The sequence below is a fragment of the Papaver somniferum genome, unplaced genomic scaffold (genome assembly GCF_003573695.1).
Source record: "Papaver somniferum cultivar HN1 unplaced genomic scaffold, ASM357369v1 unplaced-scaffold_80, whole genome shotgun sequence".
NCBI classification, from domain to species: Eukaryota; Viridiplantae; Streptophyta; class Magnoliopsida; order Ranunculales; family Papaveraceae; genus Papaver; species Papaver somniferum.
In genome coordinates this window covers 790,321-815,490 of record NW_020650971.1, presented here as the reverse complement: position 1 = coordinate 815,490, position 25,170 = coordinate 790,321, and the positions used below count along the sequence as shown (strand labels likewise).

The 25,170-nt window shown below is 34.6% G+C and overlaps 2 protein-coding genes and 3 non-coding genes across 5 annotated transcripts; 1 reads left to right on the top strand and 4 right to left on the bottom strand.

The window, feature by feature from the left end:
* Window positions 1–3,467: 3,467 nt before the first annotated feature.
* LOC113344939 (40S ribosomal protein S30) lies at window positions 3,468–6,292 on the bottom strand. The gene is made up of 3 exons (XM_026588808.1): window positions 6,192–6,292; window positions 5,957–6,094; window positions 3,468–3,735 (listed from the first exon to the last, which is right to left on the bottom strand). The coding sequence occupies exons 1-3, from the start codon at window positions 6,193–6,195 to the stop codon at window positions 3,689–3,691; spliced, it is 189 nt and encodes a 62-aa protein (XP_026444593.1). The 5' UTR covers window positions 6,196–6,292; the 3' UTR covers window positions 3,468–3,688.
* On the bottom strand, window positions 3,855–3,926 carry LOC113345095. The gene has a single exon (XR_003358002.1). It is a non-coding gene; the product is annotated as a small nucleolar RNA Z267 (small nucleolar RNA).
* Window positions 4,013–4,106, bottom strand: LOC113345097. The gene has a single exon (XR_003358004.1). It is a non-coding gene; the product is annotated as a small nucleolar RNA R44/J54/Z268 family (small nucleolar RNA).
* Window positions 4,871–4,963, bottom strand: LOC113345096. Its single transcript, XR_003358003.1, has one exon. It is a non-coding gene; the product is annotated as a small nucleolar RNA R44/J54/Z268 family (small nucleolar RNA).
* A 2,670-nt stretch (window positions 6,293–8,962) lies between the features above and the next one.
* LOC113344894 (receptor-like protein EIX2) lies at window positions 8,963–24,733 on the top strand. The gene is made up of 5 exons (XM_026588783.1): window positions 8,963–9,098; window positions 9,191–9,453; window positions 13,870–13,950; window positions 14,038–14,096; window positions 21,811–24,733. The coding sequence occupies exons 1-5, from the start codon at window positions 8,963–8,965 to the stop codon at window positions 24,731–24,733; spliced, it is 3,462 nt and encodes a 1,153-aa protein (XP_026444568.1).
* The last annotated feature ends 437 nt before the right edge of the window (window positions 24,734–25,170 follow it).

The window sequence follows — 25,170 nt, the reverse complement described above, 5'->3', positions numbered from 1 at the left end:
TGTAGAGTGGGGAATGTTGTTATCGTCGCAGACTCTCATAATAGTTTTATTGCGAAAGTGAAGAACGTCATTCCCAAAGTTCGCAACAGTGATCTTTAATTGATTCTTGATCCTGCGACATTTATCATTGCTAGCAGAGAAATCTTCTGCGAGTTTTACTTTTTCAGCTTCAAGATCTTTATTCTGAGCCTCCAATTCTTCAATTCTCTTGCGAAATGCATTTTCAGCTTCTGCGAACATATAATAGCAAGTCAGTAACTTGGTTGAAATTTGTAAAAAGAGAGCAGTTAATTAGGAAGCAAAGTTAACAACCTTCTCTGTCAGAATTGATATCTCTAACCAAGGCCGAATGATCAACTTGGAGGCTAACATTACACCTAAATTATTTCTGGAATCATCTAAGATTTTCGCAGCGCAAGCGAACTCATCATCATTAGTTATGAGGAGATGAGAGCGAAGTTGATTCCCTCTTTCAGTGAGCACTACATTTTTGCGATTAGCTTCGTCTCGCTCAAGTTGGGTTTCAAGAAGGATTAGGTGAAAGTTCTTTAAAGCTTGAGCACCTTGACTAGTAATGCGATCTTTATCATCTATAAGATTACTAATCTTGACTCTTAAACCATTAACTTCATCTTTAGAATCAAGGTAGCAGCGTCTAAAATTATTGGCTAGTTTCAAGCTGGATCTATGGTCGATTTCTAAAAGATGGAATTTAGATCTGAGTTCACTTAAGGGAAGAGACTTTGTTTTGTCATTTGTAAAACTACTTAAAAAAATGTTAAGACGTTCAAGAAGGGTATCATCATCCATGGAATGGGGAAAGGTGCGAAGAAATGTGGCTTCTTCAGCAAGACCATAAACGTCTGCAAAAATGGATAATTAGATAAAGGAAAACGATTGGAAAAAGGAGTAGAGGGAGAGAAGGAATATTACTTACCATAGAGTTGGTCATTCTCCTTCTGAATTTAAAAGTCCATTCTCCTTTCTTATCAATACCATTTTAATTTAAAAGGATATGAGAATGATCAGATCCTACCGCCACTAAATGTTTTAGGGATGCATAAGGTAATTGAAGGTCCCATTCTGCATTTTGTGAAGCTCTATCTAATCTTTCCTGAATATTCTTATCTCCTTTCCTATGATTATCCCAAGTAAATTCATATCCCGAGAAACCTACATCAAAAAGTCCTACTCTTTCTAGAATTCTATGATAATATTCACTGTCTCTTTTATTAAAGGGCAGTCCTCCTAACTTCTCTGACTGGTCAAAGATCATGTTGTAATCACCTATAACTATCCAAGGCATATTCCTACGATTTACTTGGTGTCTTATTTCTTCTAAAAAGTCCCAAACTACATTCATATTGATGGGGTAAGGGCTCCCATAGAAGCAAGTAAGGACCCATTTACTAGAATCAAAGTTGGTTTGAACAATTACATTTATCATATTGGTGTTCCATTGTACAATGCCAAAGTGAAATCCATCTACCCTGGCGATGACTAAGCCTCCTGCAGTAACTATAGGATCCACAATGTGGTAATTAGTGAAGGAAGCTATTATATTTTAACTAGGTATCTTTGAGATTTAGTTTCAGAGAGAAAAAGGATTTCAGGTTTCTGTTGAGCTATAAGATAATGGAGATGGTTTTGAGTAAAGGGGTTACTACAACCCTGAACATTCCAAACTAAAAGTTTCATAATTAAAGAGATGTTAAGAAAAAGACACAAAAAGGAAAGCAGAAATGAAAATAAGATTCCTAATTTGAGTCTAACAGCAAGCAAATTAGGTCTATCAGGCCAATAAAAATTCTCAAGCCGATAAAATTCTAAGTAATAAAACAAGCAAGGGGATAGTTTGTTGCATATAATATGTTGGAATGTGATTGATGCTATAGGCAATATCAAATTTAAAAAGTAGGTCAAATCAGAATTTGGTAAATATTTGTGTCTCCTCCTATCGCTTTGAGGGGGTAAGAGAAAGAAATGGAATCGGGAGAAACTCATCCGTTTGTCAAGATTCGCCTGGAGATTGGATCTAAATTGATCAATGCAAGGATAAGGCCATCCTCAGCAAGAAAGGAACAAACCCTTCCAATGAAGAAGATGATAAAAAGTCAGATACCGAAATTTTAAAGGTTGATTTAGGTTGGGAAATTGGGGTGATGAATGATGAGTCTATACTTATATGTTGTGTCAGATGCAATGAAGATGATGCAGATTCGATATTCTCAGATGCAGGAATAACAGGAGAAGCAATGTCAAAAGATTCAATAGCATTAGCAGAAGGCGAGAAACAAAGTCTTCTATTCACAGAAAGAGCAGCCTCTATAGTTAGTGCTGCGGGCCGGCCCATGTTCAGAACATCTTGAACATCTGTTAGTCATACGCTATTTTTTCTTTATTTTTATCCCGTTGACATCCATTCTTACTCGAATTTTTGCTCTCTTTGGACTGTGCACTCATGCAGCACAGATTCAGCTCAAGCTCGTACACCAAAGTCTCCAAATGTGGCTTTAACCATGAAAGGTGGAAGCCAATTCAATGTTTATAATCCATTGGTTCCGATAATGACCAATGGGGTAAGACTACAAGTTCAAGCTTATACTTGCAGACCTTTTTTTAAGTTGCACAAATACTTATTAATCAGGGATCTTCCTGATGTGCAGAAATTAACCGCACATTTGCTTGGGTGTTGTCAAGGCAACACATGGGAATTTCATTGGCTGTAAGTATCTGTAAGCTAACTCATGCAAGAAATTAAGGGATTCTGGACCATTTCTCCCAAACTGTGACTATAGGCTGCAAACATCGAGGGTGAATTTGTGCATTTATCATCGCAGGAGCAAACACAATCTTCTAGACATATGGTCTCTACAGAACTACGCAAGGGGGGAGAGTTGGAGTAGGGACTTCAGTATAGCGTACGACTCCTCGGCCTATTGCAAATATCCGGCTACCCCGAAATTAATTACAAAGAACAAAGTCCTCTTTGTGAACCCTGAAGCTGTGATCCAAAAGCAAATACGGCGATAGAACTTTGGGATGTGGATGCCGTGAATCGGGAGTGCATTTCCCCACATGAACAGATATATTTCATTGAAACCCCTAGGAGAGAGCTCAAAGAATGAAGAAATTAAGCGCGAGAGGCCTTGAAGACACTGATTAACCAGCTTGATGATGGAGCAAGTCTTGCTACTTAAGAGAAATTTTACTTCATATAACAGTTTGCCAATCACAAATATTAGTTTCTTTGAAGGGCTTTGGTTCTATTGATAACAAAATGCAAGCCAAACTGAAAGTTGCATCTTCTCTAACTTAGAAGTTCGATAAGAAAGAAAACTTTATCTTCCCCAACTTATATTTTTTAACCGATTGATTCGAACCAATTACCAGGGTTACTAAATCCTGCTTCTGGTATTGGCTATAGATTATCCAGCACAGTTTTTCCTCCAACAGAGAGTTAAAGATTGATTCGAACTCAAAACACAAACAGTAATGTAATAAAGCTTCTTAATAAACCTCCTTCTAAAGTTGGATTTTCACATGAATTCACCAAAGAGTTGACCCTTAAGCATCGAAGTGATTCAACAAAAGAAATTCTGTCATTCGGGAAAAACAAACTTAATCACGGCATAAGAAAATACAGCAGCTACCCTACACCTATAACTCCTCACATTGTGTCTCCAGCTTACTTCTCTGAAGAGTTAGGTCCTCTCTTCTTTCCAAAGCCAACAACTGAAAGACATAAAGAAACAGGAAATCAGTGATTCAACTTCCAAATGAATATCAAAGAAAGAACAAGGATCACATTTAACTACTAATTATGCTATAGAATGTAAAAACAAAATTGTCGATCGGTGCCTCAGCTTTAAGATGTGTTCACAGCTGTTAACTCATAGTATATTTAAAACCATCATTGGCACTAGTCAAGAAATACAAACACTAAACTACACAAAATCTATTGCACAAAATGATAAGCTTAACATAATAGAACCCCCAGATATTAGATGAAAATGCATCAGAGAGATTTCCCAAGAGGTGCCAACATTTTACCATCCTAAAATATGATTTCTGATGTCCCTTTATGTTTTATCATCACTTGCAAATTTCAACACTAGAACTTGCTAATGTAGGCAAGTGGTGAAGTAGGTCTCATTTTAAGCAAAGTTCCAAGTATAAACTCAAAATAACTAGTACCGAAAACTAAAATTAAAAAAAAATAATAATAACATCTACAGAACATGGGCCTAGAACAACAACTATTATAAACTCATGGGCCTAGAACAACATCTATTATAAACTCTCAAGTTTATAAGTTCATTGATAAATACATGTGACACTTGGAAGCATACAGTTCTGAAATTCTTTCAGTTCAGGTTCCAAGTTCATCAGATACCATAAGCAACTAGTTATAAAACAATGTCTTCATGAAACTGGCTTACATTCTTAAATAACTTGTGACACACTTAAGAAAATCAGACAGTCTTGTAGAGATGCAATGAAAAAACAAAACAATTGACATGATGACACTGTTTGTAATATAGAAATACAGTCTCAGACAAACATGGTTCATATCCAATCATGACTACACCAGCAAGCTTCAAACCAAACTAAGCACGGTCCTCATTTCTGATTGTTTAGATAACCCATTCATAACAGACTAAAACAAGACGAAACGATTAACGAAAAAGATCAAACATCACTAAAAACGAGCAAAAAAAAACCGACACTCACATGAGGTGGGGCCCCTGTTAATCGTGCAAATTGGGAGCCACCCCATGTGAGAGTCGGTTTTTCTGCTCGATTTCTTTTGTGTCTGCAAAGAATTGTTGTAAAATTAACCTAAAAGAACCCGTAAATATTTGATGAAAATGCATCAGAGAGATTCCCAAGACGTGTCAACATTATACTATCCTGAAATAGGATTTCTGATGTCCCTGTCTGTTTTATCATCACTTGCAAATTTCAACAAAATCTTCCTCAAATTTAATAAATTAGTAAGAAACCCCTACAGAAGGAAAAAGAGTTTAAACCTACAAACAACCATTGCTGATTAGAACTTGCTAATCTGAGAGAGGTGCATCAGGGTGAAGTAGGTTTCATTTACAAAATAGAAAAAACATGGCCCAAGTACAACTTTGAACTTCCAAGTTTACTCAGGTCACTGTCAGAGATTTGCTCTCATGGCGCACACAATAAGAAATAATGCAGTTCAGGGAACTGTGACTCATACTAGAACAAGAAACTAGTCTCTAACAATAACCTCGCAAAAAGTTGTTTAAGAAACCAGCAACTCTACAAACACACTCAAAAAATTAGACAGTATTACAAAATGCAAATTGAAGAAATAAAAAACAATGGACACTATTGGTAACAGAAAATGCAGTCTCAAACCAACGTACTCCACATATAACAACTTAAGCTACACTAGCAAGCTTAAAAAACAAACTAAGCACAGTCCTCATTCCCAATTGTTTAGGTAACCAAATCATATCAATCCACACAGCTGGAAACAGACTAATGCACCATCAGTCCACAACAACTTAAGCCACACTAACAATCCTCAAAAACAAACTAACCACAGTTCTAATTCCCAATTTTGTTTCATAAACCAAATCATAAGATTCTACCAAAAAAATCTGAATACCCTTGAAGTTCATTTCTTCACCAAATCAATCAATATCTATAACAATAACAATTTAACAACACATCCAACTACCAATTTCACATCTAAAAACCCCAACCCACAAACCCTAAAAAAAAAAAAAAATCCAATACCCTTGGTTCATTTTCTCACTAAATCAATCAATCACTGTTTATAACAATAACATTTAACTGCACATCCAATTACCAATTTCACATTTAATAACCCCAATCCACAAACCCTTGAAAAAAAAAATCCAAATCCAAATCCAAAAATCACTTCAAAAAACCAGTAAACACAGCAGAATCTTACCAGCAGTGACGAAACGTCTGTTGTATTGCATCCTCTTGTGAGCTCTACCTCTGGGCTTCTTCTTCTTGTCTTGTTTAGCAACCTTTGGGGTTTGTCCTCTAACTTTACCAGCACGAGCCAAAGATCCGTGAACCTTACCTGCATCAAATCACCACCATCACCGGCGTTAGATTCACATATCACAGATTCAAAATTTGAGACAAAACGAAACAGATGGATAGAGGGGGGGAGATACCCATGATTGAAGATTTGTGGAGGGTGGAACTTCGTCTTCTCTTCTGTTTTCGATTTGGAGGTGGAAAATTAGGGTTTTAAAGGAATGTTTATAGTAGGGCAAAGTTAGTAGATTGGTTTTATAGACCGTAGTTATGGTACTTGGACTGGTGGGCTAATGGGTTTCTGGACTGGTGGTTACTGGTAATGGGCTTGGGTGGTTACTGGTAATGGGCTTGGACTATATCACGGCAGTTAAACCACCCTGAACCAAAAGAACGATTTTTTGGCACCACTAGTACAATATTAAGTAAACTTAGAACACTGATGGATGCATATACGTTTTCTCATTAAAACCTTGACAAGGCAAACCCAGTGGGATAAAACCTTGACGAAGGGAAAAGAGTATAACGTGACAAATGCAAGTAAAGGTGATCCGTTGCAGATGATCGCTTTGCTCTGTTGAAGTTGACTAGTTTCTTCACAACTCCCAAGACAGACCCCTCATGGGACTAATAGCTTTAGCTGAGAAATTACATTCCGGTGTTTGTCGTTGTCTCATTAAAAACCTTTCCAAGTAACAAAACCCTGTGGGAAAAAGCAACCTCGGTGATAGAAAATAGTTCAACACACAATTAGATGCTCCCCCTGATGTCAGACAATTTTCATTAGTCTAATGCAGTCAAAAGGAGATTATCACACTTTACTTTGGTGACTTGAATGTTTATTAGACCTTGTTGTTGATTTTGGAAGTTAAGTTGCTTAACAGACTATCGTGTTTCATTTATTTGATTCGGATATTTTTTGATCAGTAATATCAACGCGATCTTTATGTCTTCAAAGTTCAACAAACTTGATGCTTTTAGCTTTTTCTCGCTAAAAACCTTGTCAAGTAAACCATTTGGGAAAAACTATTCTCGATCGAAGGGAAAAAGAGTGCAACACAACTTCAATTTCGAAGTAAAATATGTCGACATCATATCATTGGATCCTCTCCCTGATGTCGGCATCTCCCCCTGATTACTTTCAGAGTTGTTTCAGACAGTTCCTTTATTCATGTACTTTTCGAAATTGAATATTGGTAATGACTTAGAAAATAATCTACCATATTTCCCCTGATTACTTTCGTTAGAGAAGAGATTATTATTCTTTCATAATCAACAACTTTTGGATTGCACTTTCATTAGCATTCCTTTTTATGTCTTTGCAGGGATAAAACATATTTCAATGGTTACTTTAAGTTCATGATTACATTCACTGTACCAATCGAATGATGTTGCGCTGGCGCTGAGCTATATCTAGCTAAAAAGTTTCCTGAGGATGCAAAATTTGATTGAGTAAATTATTATATTAAGTACAACAAACCGTATATTTTAATTAGATATGAGAATTCCATCTCCCAACACATCTTCGTCATCTTCCTTTAGATAAAATGGTCACTTACTTACATTTTAACCTCGACTATCAGGATGCATCTCTTTATTAAATTTCCTGACAACTTTAGACATATGCAAACCGGTGATATACCACAAGCTCAGTATTCGGTCGAGCTTTCCCCAGATTTTTCATCTCAAATTCGGATTTAAAATAGCTTTTAAGGTATTTTATTACATCAAGAGTACCCATCATGTATGTACCATCGACATAAATAGCTACAATTCCAAATCAGGATATTTCTTTTTAATATACAAGGAAAAATAACTTACTTGTCTATCACCTCCAAATCAAATAGCCACTTAATTAGACGGGTATACCACATCCGCCTGATTGCTTCAATCTATAAGTGGACGTTCTATCTAACTGTGAACGCACTCTGTGGTTTAGAGTCATTTGATTTGGGCAACAAAAGGCTATCAAGTACTTTTGTAAATATCTGTTATCTCTTGATTATTTCATATATACGTAACAACCACATACATATGCTGCATTTCAAGTCCTTTTGAAATTACCAAGCTAACTAAGTAGCGGAACATTATAATGTTCATTATAAGATAACAATTCCAGTGCATTGTGAGAAACCTCGCGCCACAAGGCAAGTCTTTATACTTTATGATCTCATTATTCTCACTGCGCATGGTGAAAAATAATCATGTATGTCCATAGGCTTTACACTTGGTTGGTTGACCAGTGAGGTTTTTTGATGTTAGTAGAGGATTGAGACAAGGTGATCCATTATCACCAATTCTCTTTGTAATATCTGAAGATGTCTTGAGTAGAAAATTGAGAAAAATGGTGGAGGAAAATGAGATTATGCCAAAGTTAAACTAAATAGGTGTTCATCCAACACACATTTTATTTGCAGATGATGTTTTTCTATTCTTCAATGGACACAAAACGAATTTACAAAAGGTGATGAAGCTATTAAAATATTATCAATCATCTTCTGGACACGTAATCAATCAGATGAAGAGTAAAATTTTTGTAGGTGGTGTAACTGTTGCAAGACAACAAAAAATTGCTTCTGAGTTGCAAATGAATCTATCTCAACTTCCTGACAAGTATTTAGGAGTTATCTTGAAACCTGAAGCTGTGAAATCAAGCATTGTTTGGGGAGTGGTAGAAATGATTCAAAATAGATTAGCAAGCTGGATTGGTAAACTGTTGGCTTTTAAAGATAGAACCACTCTAGTAAAATCAGTATTATGCAGCATCCGTATTTACAACATGTCAGTTTATAAGTGGCATGTAGGTGTGGTGAAAATTTGTGAAAGGCTTATAAGGAATTTCTTGTGGACAGAGGATCCATATGAGAGGAAGAGTGTTACACTAAAATAGGAAGAAACATGTGCACCAATGGAGGAAGGAGGTTTAGGCATAAGGATATTGGAGATTATTAATAAGGCTTTGTTAATGAAGCTTGTATGGAAAATACAGAATTCTGAAGCTGAATGGGCCAAGTTTATGAGAGATAAATTTACTACAATAGCAGGTGAATGGATATCAGGCTATAAGAAATCCTCAATATGGCCAGGTTTAAAATGGTTATGGAGGAAGTAAAGCAGAATACTAGATGGATTACAGGTACTTTTACTTCAATATCAATATGGAGGGATGCTTGGATCAAAGAAAAGCCTTTGGTTGAAATTTTTGATGAGGATGAATATATGCTACAAAATATAGACATGAAAGTGGCTGATTTGATTGTCAATGGGAAATGGCTTATACCTTTCAGCCTTTTAAAATATTTTCAAGAGGAGGAATTGCCAATCATTTCAAGACAAAAAGATACAAGAATGTGGACTGGTACTATGTTAGGAAAATTTATTGTGTCATTAGCTGTTGAAGTGATTAGAAATAAATATCAAAAAGTGAAATGGGAAAAATATGTTTAGGATCCAGTTCTACATCCTACAACAACAAGTAATGTTTGGAAGATAGTGAGAGGCATATGTGCTACTGATGAGAAGAGACAAAGCAAAGGTTTCAGCGTAGCCTTAAAATGTTACATATGTGATAACAATACAGACAACCTGGAGCACATATTGTGGTACTGTAATTTCAGCCAATTGATATGGAAGTGGCTTGGTGGAATTTTCTTGTTCTGTAATCCTAAAGATTATGAAGATGTAATGAATTTTACTAAAAATAAAAGTGGAGCATTTAAGGATATCTGGATTTTGGTAGCTTCCATTACTGAAGTTCAAGAGGAGAATAAAACAATACACAAAAGATTGTGCAGTGGGAATATATAAAGAGTTTCACGTGGGATTGTAGTTATGATTTCATTGTTTTCAAGAATTTTTGATCTAAAAAATCAAGATTGTATAAGTTAGATTCCATTTACCTGCAATAAATCAAGCACTCATTTGTTATGATGGAGCTTCTAGAGGTAATACAAGTGTAGAAGGATATGGATTTGTGAAAAGACGAGGGTACCCAAATATACCTCAATCTAAAACTTTTCCTACCTATAAGTCCTTTCTTCGAAAATGATTATCTATGGACTGAGTCGAGACAATCAACTCATCGGTTCACACTTCGTGTGATCGTCTATGGATACGAGATCGAGACAAAACAACAACGAAGTATGTTTACTTGATAAAAAGGTTCGGACTTAACCAAACACAATAAATTCACTTATCAAGTAAATATGATTTAACATTTGTGTGATTTACTTTAATTATAATAAAACAATTATAATGCGGAAAATAAAAGTAAATGACACAACAATATTTCGTTAACGAGGAAACCGCAAATGCAGAAAAACCCCAGGACCTTGTCCAGAATTGAATACTCTCAGGATTAAGTCGCTACACAAAATTACACCTAACTTCGTAAATTCGAGACCAAGCAACTAAACCTATAGTTCACCTAGTTCGGTCTGTATTCCCAAGCCTCCAACTTATAAATAAGTCACGTAGTTGGAACAATTCCTTTGGTTCGTATTCCAAACAGTAAAGGAACAACAAATTTATTTGGTATCAACTCTCTTCAACCAAGTGATATGAGTCGGACAAAGGCTCTTATGTTTATCTTAACATAAACTCCTTCGTCATGTCCTTAGATTTATCTTATGTTCAATTACCAAAGTAATCGTTAAGATTTTGCGATCAACACTCTTAATCCAAAGAATTGTGTTGACGCTGATCTACTCAAGTAATCAATTCAATTCTATCACAAGGATAAAACTGATTATTAATTGGATCCTCTTTTTACCGAAACAAGTATTATGCACGCCATGATTATGAAACCACAAATCAGAAATCTTCAATATCTTCTTCGTCTTCAAATCTTCTTAGATCTTCAATAAACACCTGCACATAATCAGTTGAATCTCTTGTTATCAATCACGCACATAACGGAGTCTGTTAACAATGGATTATCACAAGATCGTCTTTAGAACTAACAACAGTCTAAATATCCCTGTCGAAACAAACTAGTTTGAGTGAATCTTATATCAGAGGAGAAGATCCTCAAGAATAAACAAATTAGGTGCAATCAAAGTTCAACCGTCGTTAGTCAATCAAATCAATGAAAACAAAAGATAAACCACAATTATCTAGTTTCCCATCAACAGTACTAATAGAGCTTCTCAATCCCAAAGAAGACTTTAAACCGAGCGGCCGTAAGAGATTTTGCTTAATTAGGTTACTCTCCTTTCCGAATAGGCGGCTTCACCAGTAGCAGCACAACAAGAGGTAGTTTGCTGTTACGAAGGATTAGTTTGCTAGAAATGCAAACTTCAAGTATTTAGACTAGGAATTTTGGACACCAAGGAATTTCCAAAACTGAAAATATTCTCAAGATATTCATTAAAGCACAAATTCGGTTTCCATAATTCCTGGAAATGCTCAGTCCAAAAATAATGATCGAAATCTCTCTGGAAAATCTTTAATTAGTAAATGCACATTACTAATTCTTATTCTCCTAAAAATGAAATTAATAACCCTAATTAAAATATTCTTAACTTATTTCTGTTTCGATCCTAGGATTTTCTTCTCTTAACTATTAAGGAATAACTTTGAACAATTAAATAATAAACATTCACAACACGTGTTCAAAGTGTGTCGACATCCTTACTTTGTAAGTTCTCTTTCATACTTACAACCTTGAACCCGATTTTTCACACTTCCAAACAAGTTTAGAATTGGTTCATCTGACTTTCAAGAACTATGTGATTGATCAAATAACATTCAATCACAAATCATGAGTGTAACGGTTCTACCAAAACAAGTTTCGGTTCTACTTCCATGTGAGATTGTGCATAGCCACACTAGCTTTCAAAATTCGGTTGACTAGGTACTAGGATCGGTTCCCCATATATATATGGTATATAACTTGAATGTGTTCACATGTCCATAGGATCGGTTCCCCTTTGCATAAAAACGTGTTTCACATGTCCATAGGATCGGTTCCCCTTTCTGCTATAAACCTGCTGCACCTCATAAAAGGATCGATTCCCCTTTGTAATGTACTACACCTCTCACTAGGACCGGTTTCCCTTTTCCCAGTTTTGGTCAGACATAAAATCACAAACTCGATCATACCATCTCAGGTGATTACTTAAGATCGGTTTCACTAATAAAAGTCATATCAATACATAAATCAGGCCTTTGTGAATAGTTTTACCAAGAACACAAACAAGTCATGAGCGGTTCTACTAATCACACATACTGGTTGTACATAAGATAAGCAATGAATAACAAAACCAATAACACCTGGCGATTTCCTTTTCGATTCACAAACCAAGTTCATGATTTTTTTTTTGAAGCATCATGAATTTACTTCCTTAGAACACATGTAAACATTGTTCCCTATGATGAAATCCTTACCTCATACCCATACACTAGTGGAAAATGGGGTTTCTAGGACTCACATCCGAGACCCTCATTGACCGTAGTTGGACCGTTGACCGAACATAGCGGTCTCTGATATAATAAAAACACGGAAAAATTCAGAGATGATTAATAGCCGTCTCTGAATTATTACTATTTTGCCCTAAATCTGTTGCCGCCACGACCCATAAAAACCGATTGAGATGTGATAATATTTTATTATTTGACCGAGCATATGAATACCTCTTTCTCTCTCCCCATTTTTAATCTCACTTTCTCTTTTTTCTTCTTTTGTTTTCGCGGCCTCTTATGTCTTATCCATATCTTCTTTGTCCATTTCATCCACCAAACTGAAAGAAAAAACAGAAGAAATCAATTAAATATCTCTCAATCTCTTAGCCATCTTCTTCATCCACCAAACCGAAACTGAAAAGAAAACCCAGAACAAATCAATTAAATCATCTTCTCTCTCGGTCTCTTATCCATCTTCTTCATCGACCAAATCGAAACTTAAAAAACCCCAGAAGAAATCAATTAAATCATTGCTCTTAAACCCAGGGTTAGTTTCTATAAATTAAAAGAAACACCCATTTTCCAGTTTAATTAAATCATTGGGTTTGTTTCTATAAATTTCTTAAGGTAATTAGGGTTTACTTTTTGATTTTTCTTCAATTTTTTTCTTGTTCCTTTTGTTTGTTATTTTTTCTTGTTCCTTTCATGCATAGTATTCTCGTGATTTAATCCAAGGTCTCTTCTTTCTATTGATAGCCATTTAGGCATTTTTCTTAATTAGTCTCAACAATTTTCGGTTTATTTTGGTTTGATGAATCAGGGTTCGATTATCAACTCTACTTGTTTTGATAATCTAGGATTTGTGATTTTGCTATAATCTCAGAAGATCTAGCTGCTAGGATCTTTGTTGGATTCAAGATCTAGTTGAAGTATTCCTTTTTCCTCAATTTTATACAAAAAAATTGGTAAAAGATTTTATTTATTTTTGATTTTTTTTACCTTTAATGTCCATTGAGTGTTTGGAGTTATGGGTCTGATATTGGATTCCTAATAAGGAGGTTTCACTCCAAATTATTTTTATCCCACTGATTGGATGTCCCATGTTTAATTAATTGTTTTTCATTGATCTCTGGATCGTTTGAATTTAGATGAGCATTTTTGTTTTCCCTTGCTCGCAGTTGGTAAGTCTTTGTGCCATGGGGGTTATGGCAGAAACCGTTATGTGTATATAGCTAATTAAACTTTTGGGGATTATGGCAGAAACATGTAAGTTTGTTTTATCTCAATTTTCATTTCAATTTCAATTTCAATTTCAATTTCAATTTGAATCTCATTAGAAAATTTTGATTCAAGAATGTTAAGTGCTTGGTTTGCTTGATTTTAATAGTTAATTTTCTTTTCTACTTGATGCAGGTTCTTGGTTTTGAAGCTGGAAGACCCTACACAGTCAGGAAAAATACTATGATCTGTTGGTATGCTATGTTTAATGGAAAAGTGCTTGGTTTGCTTTAAGAATGTTCAATGAAAATGTGCTTGGTTTGCTTGATTTTAATAGTTAATTTTTTTTTCTACTTGATGCAGGTGCTTGGTTTTGAAGCTGGAAAACCTTACGCAGCCAGGGTAAATACTATGATCTGCTGGTATGCTATGTTTATTGTACTTTAATTTCGATGAGTTATGTATTGCTTTGATCAATGAGGGTATACATTTGTTGTTCATGAAGTTATTAGAAACCAATTACTGAAATACTTAAGGGTCCAGTTTTGATTAGCAAGAATTGGGTGAAGGTGTTATTACTTACGGATTCTAGTTTTTAATGATTCCGAACATTTCCCTGTCCAATTAATTGCATTTCTCTTGTAAACTCATTTCAAAGCACTGTTGATTCTTGCATATTCAATGGATTAATAGTTTTGAGTCTTTGGAAAAATTTTATATTTGATCATGTGTTAGTTGCAGACGTCTAGTTTGTCTCATGTACTGAGAAACATTTTTTTTTTGTTGGTAGATTTGATTTTTATGTTCTTATGACCTTGTGTTTGGCAACAGAGTCATGCCCACAACATGTTTGACAAAATTCCTAAGTAAAAATGGGATGTTGATGAATAGAAATTTACCATATTATCTTTCTAATGACTCGAGACATTAAGCGCCATATTTTTTTGGCTGTACTGACAAGAGTGAGCAATATATCGAATAAATATGTATATTTTCTTTTTCATGTCTCCTTTTTTTTATCTACTCTCTATAAACTTTTGGATGTTGAGTTGCATGTGGAGACTGATAATAATTTGGATAGTTTATAATTGATAGAATGGGACGAACCTTTTAAATTTTAGAATGTCGTTGGCACACTTGGTTAGCATGCGCGACGGGCATGTGTGGAGACAATGCCAGTCGATACTTGAGGGTTCTGTCGTGGAACATAGCGTATATATATATATATAAAAGTTACCCTGGTAAATTTCTCGTTGACATATTGAAAGGCTCAATAAATGCGCTAGTGGAGATATTGATACTCGCGGCTCCGTTTCCTTACAGAGCGACGTCACATCAGACTAAGGTTTTACGATTTTAATCCTAAGCTAAAAACTACCATCAACAGTTGGCACTCAGAAAGAAAAAAACCAAAAGGAAAATCATGAAAACATGAGAGCTTAAGGGCCTGTTTGGTACAGTTTTGAAAAACAGTTTTCAAAAATAGATTTCCACTGTTTTAAAAACATACCCTTTTTTCCTTGTTTTCATTTTCTAAAAATTGTTTGGTAAACTGTTTTTGAAAACAAGGAAAACCAACTAAATCAGATCAAATGTAAAGATTCGTCTAAGAGATAGTGATATTATCCATGACTCACTTGCAGTCATTCCCCATCTCTTACTTTGTTCTGAAAAGAAGAAAAGAATAAAGAAAAGAAAAAAAGAGAAAACACAGAAAACAATAATTTGTTGTTTTCATTTTTTTGTTTTTAAAAACAGAAAACAGATAGAAAACATTTTCTGAAAATTTCCTTACCAAACGCGTTTTCTCCTGTTTTCTGTTTTCTCTGTTTTTAAAAACAGAAAACTGTTTTTGAAAACTATACCAAACAGGACCTGAGATTTTTATTCTTTCAGGTGTCTTTAAAAATATAAAGAAACTCTCTTTCCTAGGGTATATCAAAAGTATGAGAAAATCTGGTATGTATAATCGACTAATACAACTCAAGAAGGGGAACTTTCCGATGTGGAACTAAAAGGTTTACATAGTCTCTTAAAACAACTTAATAAGTTATTTCACACACACAAAAATATAAATAAATAAATAAATAAATAAATAAATAAAACTTAAAAGCTTTAAATTCATTTTCAGATATTATCTTCCAACAATTAGTTACCTGGACAATCTGTTCAGATATTATCCTCCAACAATTAGTCACCTTTTGTAGAAGTAGTAGTACATTTCCTTAATATTTCAATGAAAAATAATACCATTGTAGAAGGACATGCTTTCCATGAGCCAGATTCCATGTGCTTTGTAGTTTTCCAATTTCCTCTATCACATTAGCGCTATAACCGGTTTCTAAATTCTTCACTACTTTCCATAAAGAAAGACATTTGAATACGAACAAATATATAAATTTATAGGTAAAATAAATACTTTAAAACTTGTAGGTTTGATTTCTCACATATAAATCATTTATTCTTGTTGCACATAGTAACAATAATAAGGTCACTTCTCAAAAACTAGAGAAAATCCCATCAACTTCTTCTTCTTTCTTTGCTCAGGTATTGTCCTTTAGGGGCTGGATCTGAACAAAGATTACATGTTTTAAGTAATATTGTATAGTTTTTTTTCGATTTAAGAGTTATTTTTGTTGTTTTCAATAATTTGTTCGCTATTAAAGTGATTTTTATCTTCTCTATTTGGACGATTTTATCTACACTTTAATAGTGTTTCTTTCTAACGATTTGTTCGTGTTTGGTTTTCTTGATAAAAGTACATCGGCGATTTGACATGGGCGAATATCAAGTTCTTCATCATCAGAAAAATAGATCTACAGTTTCGGGTTAGTCGCTGCATATTAAGAGTTTTTAAGAAAATCACTCCTCTATCATAAGAGCATTTTACAACTCTGTCAAATGTTGTCATATCTTGAGAAACAACTTTTATCATTTTTTGTCAATCACATGTTCTCAACCTTTGTTTTTCGTAGTATGATTTTCTTTCATGACTCTTGGACAATGGCGTCTTCTCAAAAAACTCTCCACAAACCAGGCCCCCTGCAAACCTCCACAACCAACTCTCCATCAAGTCGTACGTATTTCATTCCATAAGAAACGTTTACACGATGATTTTAAAGAAAAACAAGTACATCATAACATGAAATAAATACAAAGAAAGATACAAAACATAAACAAACCGCGAAGAAAAAGAGCACGATAGCGCCCATATCTTGCACTTTGAAATTGGAGAAGAAATGGTACTCGAAATTATAATTGGACCATTTTAATAGATTCTACATGATACAACTTCAGTTTTCAAAACTCAAGAAAGAATATCATACTACGAAAACCAAAGGTTGTGAAAATATGGGACTTTCTACAACCCCCGGTGACCTTATGAAAAATGTCGTCGTAAGACTCTTTTCAAGTTTAGTGTACATGGTTTTTTCCTGTAGTGTCTTATATTAGTTCTTAGCCGTTATATCTAGGAATATTAAAAAAAAAAAATTGTCACAAAATTCTTAGACGTTGTCATTGGATATCTTTTTTCTATCGCCCGTTGGATTTGAAAGGATTTATATAAAGAATATTTACAAGGACTTAAAGGTAAAATAAATTTAAAAATCTGTATTTCCGAAAATGCCATTTTTATAAAAATAAAAATAAATATTTAAAATCTCCACGTACGTTGAATTTTTATGAACTTTATATATTTGGAAATCCCTATGAATGATCTACGCAATGAGCATCAATAATTAACAATACCAAAAAAAAAATTCAATTTTTTTTTATACTCCTCCAAATTTTTTTATGTTTTCCATTTAAAAGTTAGACATGCTTTAAAAGTTGCTCATTTATACCATCAAAACAATTGAAACAATTTATAAAAAAAAATTCTTTTTCCCAACTGGCACAATTTCAAACCCAACTTGATTTTTCTGGAGTAGTACATGATGTCGTTAAGAAGATATGTGATAGTTATAAAGAAATAGATAAAAATCAAGGAAGTCTTCAAGTTTTGGATATTAATCAAGTCAAAATGCAACTAAGAAAAGGCTAAGAAAATTTCAAGGCAAGGAAAATCAAGGCAAAACAAATTTAAAGACAAAGAAAAAGATAAACAAAGGAAACTCCGTTCAAGTGCATTGATTTGTAGTTTTATGAAAAGCTTTATGAAATGAAGAAGATAAACAAGATGAAGAACATTGTCCCAAATTTTTATTTTTAAAGTTTAGTTATTTTTATTTTTCAAATTATAATTGTCTAGTTTTATATCTTGTAAAATGATTATTAATGATTAATTTGAAGTTTAATGAATTTGAAAATTTGACTGGTATTGTTGAAAATTAAGTTTGATTCTATTCTTAATTCAGTCTTACATTTTAATTATAGTTACATTTTATTTTAAACTAAAGGTGGACAAATATTAAAACTTAATACTTAAACTTAGGTTGATAATTAAGAGATTAAAACATAAAGAGGTTGTTTGGTAACCATTATTTTAATTGATTATCAGCTTATAATCCATTATGCAGATTATAATTGATTCTATATGCGTTTGGTAACCATTAGAATAATTGTTTATTTTAATCATAATTGAAAAAATCTATTATTTCCATAAACAGAAAAAGTTGTTTTAATAAATTTATTATAATCAATTATTTTCCTAAGGAACTCAAATTGAATTTTCTCTAAACTATCAAGTGAGAGACAAAAAGACAACACAAATATCCTAGATTATTGTTCTTTCCTCTCCTTTTTGAGATCATCATTCTAAGATAATCAATTATCTGAAAAAAGTGTTTGGAAAAATTTATTTTTAAAACGATTATAACAAAATCATTTATCAATTTATGATTATCTATAATCATAAACAGATAATTATAAATTTTACCAAACAAGGCCAACTATTGGATTATATTTGGGCAACCCTCTTAAAATCTCGAAACAACTTTTAAAATGGAAGTCTTTTCCGTTGATGCGATGATATTCCGCACGACAGCTTTGTACAAGTTTCATCATGGTTTCACCATCCCTCAAGTTTGGACCTTCTTGCCCAAGTAAAACAAGATATATACTAATTTCCTTATTCGTTACAGTGAAGCGATAACATAACCATGAAACATCACGATTGTTGGGGTTTATTGTTTGTTCTTGAAATTTTCCAAGTATCCTCTCCCATAAATGTTTGGGGATGAAATGCATCTGCGAAATATAGTCTCAGTAATCAAAACATAATCCCTGCAAATACATTCATCTTCTTCGGTAGTAAATTTTGGTAATCACCTCCTAATTCGATTTTGCACATTAGCAACTCTTTGATTTTCGGCAGCATGTTCTTTTGCTATGAACTCAGACATGTTGAAATTTTCATCCATACTATTTGAAGAATTGGAAGAGTGATAAAAAAAAATTGCAGATTGAAAAATCCTAAAGAGATTTTAAAATTCTGATTTGTGTTGAAATGAGTTTGAACTTCGATATTGATAGAGGAGGAAATTGTAGTCGTTGGATGAGGAACTGATTAGCGATATGAACCCAGCGAGCGACATCATGATTAGCGCTACCGCTGAAATGACCATCTAGTGATGCTTTGACCTTACACCGATGGACACCATATCGCTCATTAGAAACGTTGTCATGTAATCCCTATATTATATATTTGACACCGATATATTTGGGACTTTAATTGGCATACCAAAGTGGGTGCTAAAATGGAAAATCAGTTGTGGTACATGTGCGTAGGAATGAGCCTAAATGTTAGGTCGTGTACATCGTGAAGTTGCAAGACCAATGTGTGGACGTTTGAGAATCTATGGCATATTCAACGGACGAATTATTCGCAGATTATTCCGAAAAGCCATATAAAACGCGTATTGAGGTAGGGGTTGCAAACTTTCGCAAATGAGACGTGGAAGTCCATGATACAGAGGACAAAATATAATGGAAAATTTACTAAGCAGGGTCAAGATTCAACTGAGTATCCTCGCATAATGAAGATAATGTATCTTATCCTCGCATAATGAAGATGATGTATCTTCTCTCGTCGGTGTTGAGATTATTAGTCCCAGAATGTACGGGCAATCCAAGATCCCGTAGTTTATGATTTTTAAGGGCCTCTCCACTCATCGCCAATTGGTTTCGAGTTGGATGTCTGTATTCTAACATGGTATCAGAGCAGGTTATTGGTGTTGAGTCATTTGACCGCACCTTTATTCGCGTCACCCGATTTATTGTCCACGTGTTAGACCCAACGAGACTACACGGAAGGGGCGTGTTGAGATTATTAGTCCCACATTATATGGCAATCTAAGATCAAACATGCAATTTAAGATCACACGTGATTGGTCGATTAAGTTCTACGGAGAGAATATGGAATGATGATGATGAATCCATTCACTGAACGAGAGTCATTTTATCAAATGTGATCATATTTCCACAAACATGTTCATCAATAGTAGCACGGTAGTTTGATTTTCGAATGTACTATATATCCTAAGATTGCTTACATAGTCATCCATTTTCAATTGTTCCCGACACAAGATAGTAATGAAGGATATCCTAGACCTATGGGCGGCGCCACTAAAGGAGTGGGTGAGACACTGGACACACCCATTTTTTTTGAAATTTAGAGGGAGAAAACATTGTTTCCACTAAATTGTGAGTGGAGAAAGACTAACCTATCAGAGCCTGTTTGGTTTGGATATTCGAAATCACTTTCTAAACTGTTTTCGGACCAATTTTGAACAGGTTTTCAGAGACTTGTTTGTTATAACTCTCAAAGAAACAACTTTAACCATATTTGTTTGATATTACTTGTTCGAACAGTTTTAAACAGTTTTTTTTCGACTTGTTTGTGACTGTTGATCAAACATGTAAACCGCATATTTATAATTTGGTGACTAATCAAGGTTGAGAATTATAGACAAATCAAGAGTTGAGAGTTAGAGGTCATGAAGTCATGAGCTAAATTTGTGGTGTTCTTAAAAATGAAAAGCCAGCTGAAAGCATAACTATGATGAATTGGACATTCTGTTACTGTGCTGAGTTTGAGCAAGCCTAAGGTGCGAAGGTGCCCCATCCAAGTAAAAATCTTGGCTCCGCTAACTTTGAGATTATAACATTCAGACGTGTTCTAGCTAGATGAACGAACCCCGCGTTTCACACATAGTTGGCAAGGACTAGCTAGGTAGTAGTATTCAACAAATATTAGACAAGAAAACCATATATTGAACGTGTTTGGTGGATTAATCAAGTAGTAAGTACAACGGAGAGAGTATGTGATTGCCGATATAGCTACCCTAAACTTGTGCTGAGACGCACAACAAATGTATTGGCTGAATACGTTGTTTCTCGATAATATATATCTTCAATTTTGATAAGGATGTATAGGCCCATAGTGACGATTACTACCCTTGTTCACTGACTTTTCGTTACAACAGAGGAAAGAAGAGTTAGGCAAAGAGAAGAGAGGGGTGTGGATTACAGTTTTGTAGAAGTGACTCATCTTAGTTATTTTTCTTGGCGTAGGCGCTGGAGGAAGGTGACTCATCCTATGCTTTACTGATCATTTAATGTAAACCATCAAGAGAAGTTGGCAGAAATTCACAGCCGCACGACATAAGAATATAGTCTCTAGAGCCAAACAAGGTAACCTCCAAATGCAAATGCAAAATGCTTGTAGGCTTCCTCAGCAAGCTACCCAAACTTGTGATGAACAGTTATTCGGCAGATTTCGAAATTGCATATGAATTTTAAACTAACCCTTTGAAGGGTTCTAAGACTAAACCCAGTTTGACCAAATGCAAAACCTATATTTTTGATCCTTTGACTGCTTGAGTCATTTCTTTACAGATGTTGGCTTGATTTTTATCTCGGGTACCCTTCCACAAACACGTGAATCACAATTCTCCAATATACTTGTACGTATGAACTCATATGAATGCAAAGCAATGAAATGATTTTGGTTGAAAAGATCACTGTAATACATGATAAGTCTATAAATAGTAGTCATTCTGCATATTAATTTATTCATCAAACAAAAGCATTAAAGTTGATATATATACAGTTAGCCATGAATTCATTCAATAAGACCACTCAAATAACTTCATTTCCAACTCTTCTTAATTTCTTGCTCTTTTTATCAATCAGCATCATTCTATGCCTATTATCCTCTCATGGATGCCATGAAGAGGAAAGAAAGGCTCTGCTAAACTTTAAGTCATCTTTGGACGACCCATCAGGTCGATTGTCTTCGTGGCAAGATATCTTCCAGCATCGAAACTGCTGTGAATGGAGAGGAATCGGATGTTCAAGAGAGTCTCTTCATGTGGTTTCCATCGATCTTCGGAACACCAAGCTTGAAGATTATATCAATGAATTTAGTTACAGAGATGGTGATCCACCAAGTACTGCACTGCAAGGTAAATTGTCTCCTTCCCTACTCCGCATTAATCATCTGGAGTATCTAGATCTTTCCTTCAATGACTTTCAGCAATCAGAAATTCCATTTCGGTTTTCTGATCTAACTAAACTCGCCCATCTTGATCTCACATTCACAAACTTTACAACATCAATTTCGGCACATTTCAGCAACGTATCATCTTTACAATACCTTGATCTTTCTTGCCCACCAATCGAATATTTTTTCCATTCCTCTTGCTTAGAATCACCATCTACAAAATGGTTGAGAGGTTTAGTTAATCTCCATGTGTTAAAGTTGAGTGGAATTGATCTCTTTGAGGCAACATCTTCTAAGGATACTTTTTCCGAAGATGTTTCATATCTTTCCAATCTTAGATATCTTGATATCTCTGTTTGCGATATATCTAGTCCAATTTTACCAATCTTCCAGTTTCAAAATCTTTCCCATCTTTCCACTCTCTATCTGAGTAGCAATGATATCAACTCCGCAATCCCAATACAGTTGGCTAATTTAACTTCACTTTCTGTTCTTGATTTATCTGTTTGTAGTTTACATGGTTCACTTCCTTATCTTCCTCAACTTAAAGAACTTGATGTGAGTGATAACGATGATCTTCACACTGATCTAACAAGGATGTTTGAATATCGTTGGCCTAAACTGCAAATACTTGATATATCCGCTACTGAAATGACGGGACCAATTCCAAGCTCAATATCTAATGCACCGCAATTAGTCTCTCTTTCTGCCGCATGGTGTTCAATTCAAGGATCTTTACCTTTTTCAATCTACAATCTTTCTCGGCTGCAGCGCCTAGACCTTGACGACAGCAAAATAACAAGTTATATCCATTCTTCGATCTCGAATCTCAAAGAACTAAACTATCTCGATTTGTCTTTCAATAATTTCCAAGGACCCATACCGGAATCCATCTGTAAGATTGTAACTCTTCAATATCTTGATTTAGGGTCTAATAATATAACAGGAACCATACCAAGTTGCATCACAAAGCTCCAAAACCTTGGTTCCTTTGATGTTTCCAAAAACTCAATCACGGGAACAGTTTCACTGATTTCTTTGATCGATGAGCTAAGCCTAACTACATTAGACCTGAGTTCTAACAATTTAACTGTGGTTACAGATCAGCACCTATATCCAACTAAATTTAAACTAAGGAGTTTAAGGCTGGAAGCACTGAATATGCAAGGATTTATCCCTACTTCCATTTGTAACTTGACTCGTTTGAAGTATTTGGGTCTGTCCTCTAATAACCTCACAGGAGCAATCCCTTCTTGCATCTCTAAACTCAAAAATCTCAATATCTTAGATTTGTCTAAGAACAGGCTTTCTGGTCATCTGCCTCCAGTACCTCCAAGTGTCAACAATCTTTATTTATCAAATAACGAACTATCAGGTTCAATTCCTTCTTCGATATGTTCGCAAAAACCAAGAAACACTAAATGGGATCTCATAATTCCTATTCTTATTTTTCAAGATGATCTCATAATTAACCTCTCCCGCAATAAATTATCTGGCATCGTACCTTATAGTATAGGGTACTGCACAAATCTTATTATTCTAGACATCAGCAACAACAATCTTACTGGAAACGTTCCTAATGAGCTTCAACACACAAATCTGATATACCTTGCATTAAGTGACAACAATCTTAATGGTCCGTTTCCTATGTTGATCCGAAGTTTGTTGTATTTGAGAGTTCTCAACTTACGAAACAACAAATTTGAAGGAAATATACCCGTTGGTCTTGGTTCACTCGAACGCCTTGCGATTCTTTCTTTGAGGTCAAACAGATTTAATGGGTCCATTCCTAACGACATCATCCATTTGCAAGAACTTCGAATACTAGACTTATCGTTAAACGATTTCTCGGGTCCAATTCCATTAAAACTAGGAAACTTGACGACCCTAACAAGTAAACTTTTTATAAGCACTGATGGGATCACTGTGCCATTATCGTTGGATTTATATCAAAGTTACACTATGCAATATCAAGTGTCTATAAAAGGCACCATGGCCCAATTTGAGATGTCCGATATATACAGTTTAGGAATCGATTTGTCGTGTAACTTTCTTACTGGAAACATTCCACAAGAGATAGGGTTACTAGAAGGACTTGCTATGCTTAATCTGTCCCATAATCTTCTCTCTGGAAATATCCCATCGAGTGTTGGAAATATGTCAAGTTTAGAATCTTTGGATTTAAGTTGTAACCGATTATCTGGACATATCCCACAATCTTTGACATCAATCGACTCCCTTGGGTTCCTAAACTTATCTAATAATAATTTTACCGGTCGGATTCCAAGAGCAAGTCACTTTGATACATTGAGTGTGGATGGTTATGCTTTTGTCGGGAATGATTTATTGTGTGGATTTCCTTTGGAGAAAGTTTGTGACCGTGAGAGTAACGTTGATATTGGCGATACCAGTCCTTCAAGTAAAGTTGAGGAAGACGATCAAGACGAAGGGAAAGAGAAGTTGTTGTTATATGCTATTGTTGCCTTGGGGTGTGCAGTTGGATTTTGGGGTTTGTTCTTTGTTTTACTTCTAAATAAACAGAATTGGTGGTTTCCATATTGGAGAAATATTGATTTACTTGCAGTTAATATAGTAGAAAGATGTATTCGGTAGAATTGATGGTAATAAAATGTTCATGCATGTATTTTTTACTATAATTTGGGGAATTGGAGAATTCTGTATTCAACAGCAGTTATAATATTAGTGGTTCAAGTTTTTGGTTTGAAGTTGGAGTTTCCTCAGGTGAAAAGTGTTGTCTGGTTTATTGCATCCGACCATCCCAGTCTCATCCCAACCAAAGATATCCCACGGATGTAAAATTTGTAACCTTCTTGAATTATAAATATGCATTCATTAGATTTCCTCATCATTATGATCATAAAGAAACATTAAATGTGAGAAAAAAGTAAATAAAGACCATCATTTATATCTCTTGGAGTTAAAACATGTATAGTTAATGTTATAATTAGTAATAAATTAGCCATCCTTCGTCAAACTATAAAGAATGAACAACATTAGAATCTTTATCAAAAAAGAAAATATGATAAGTT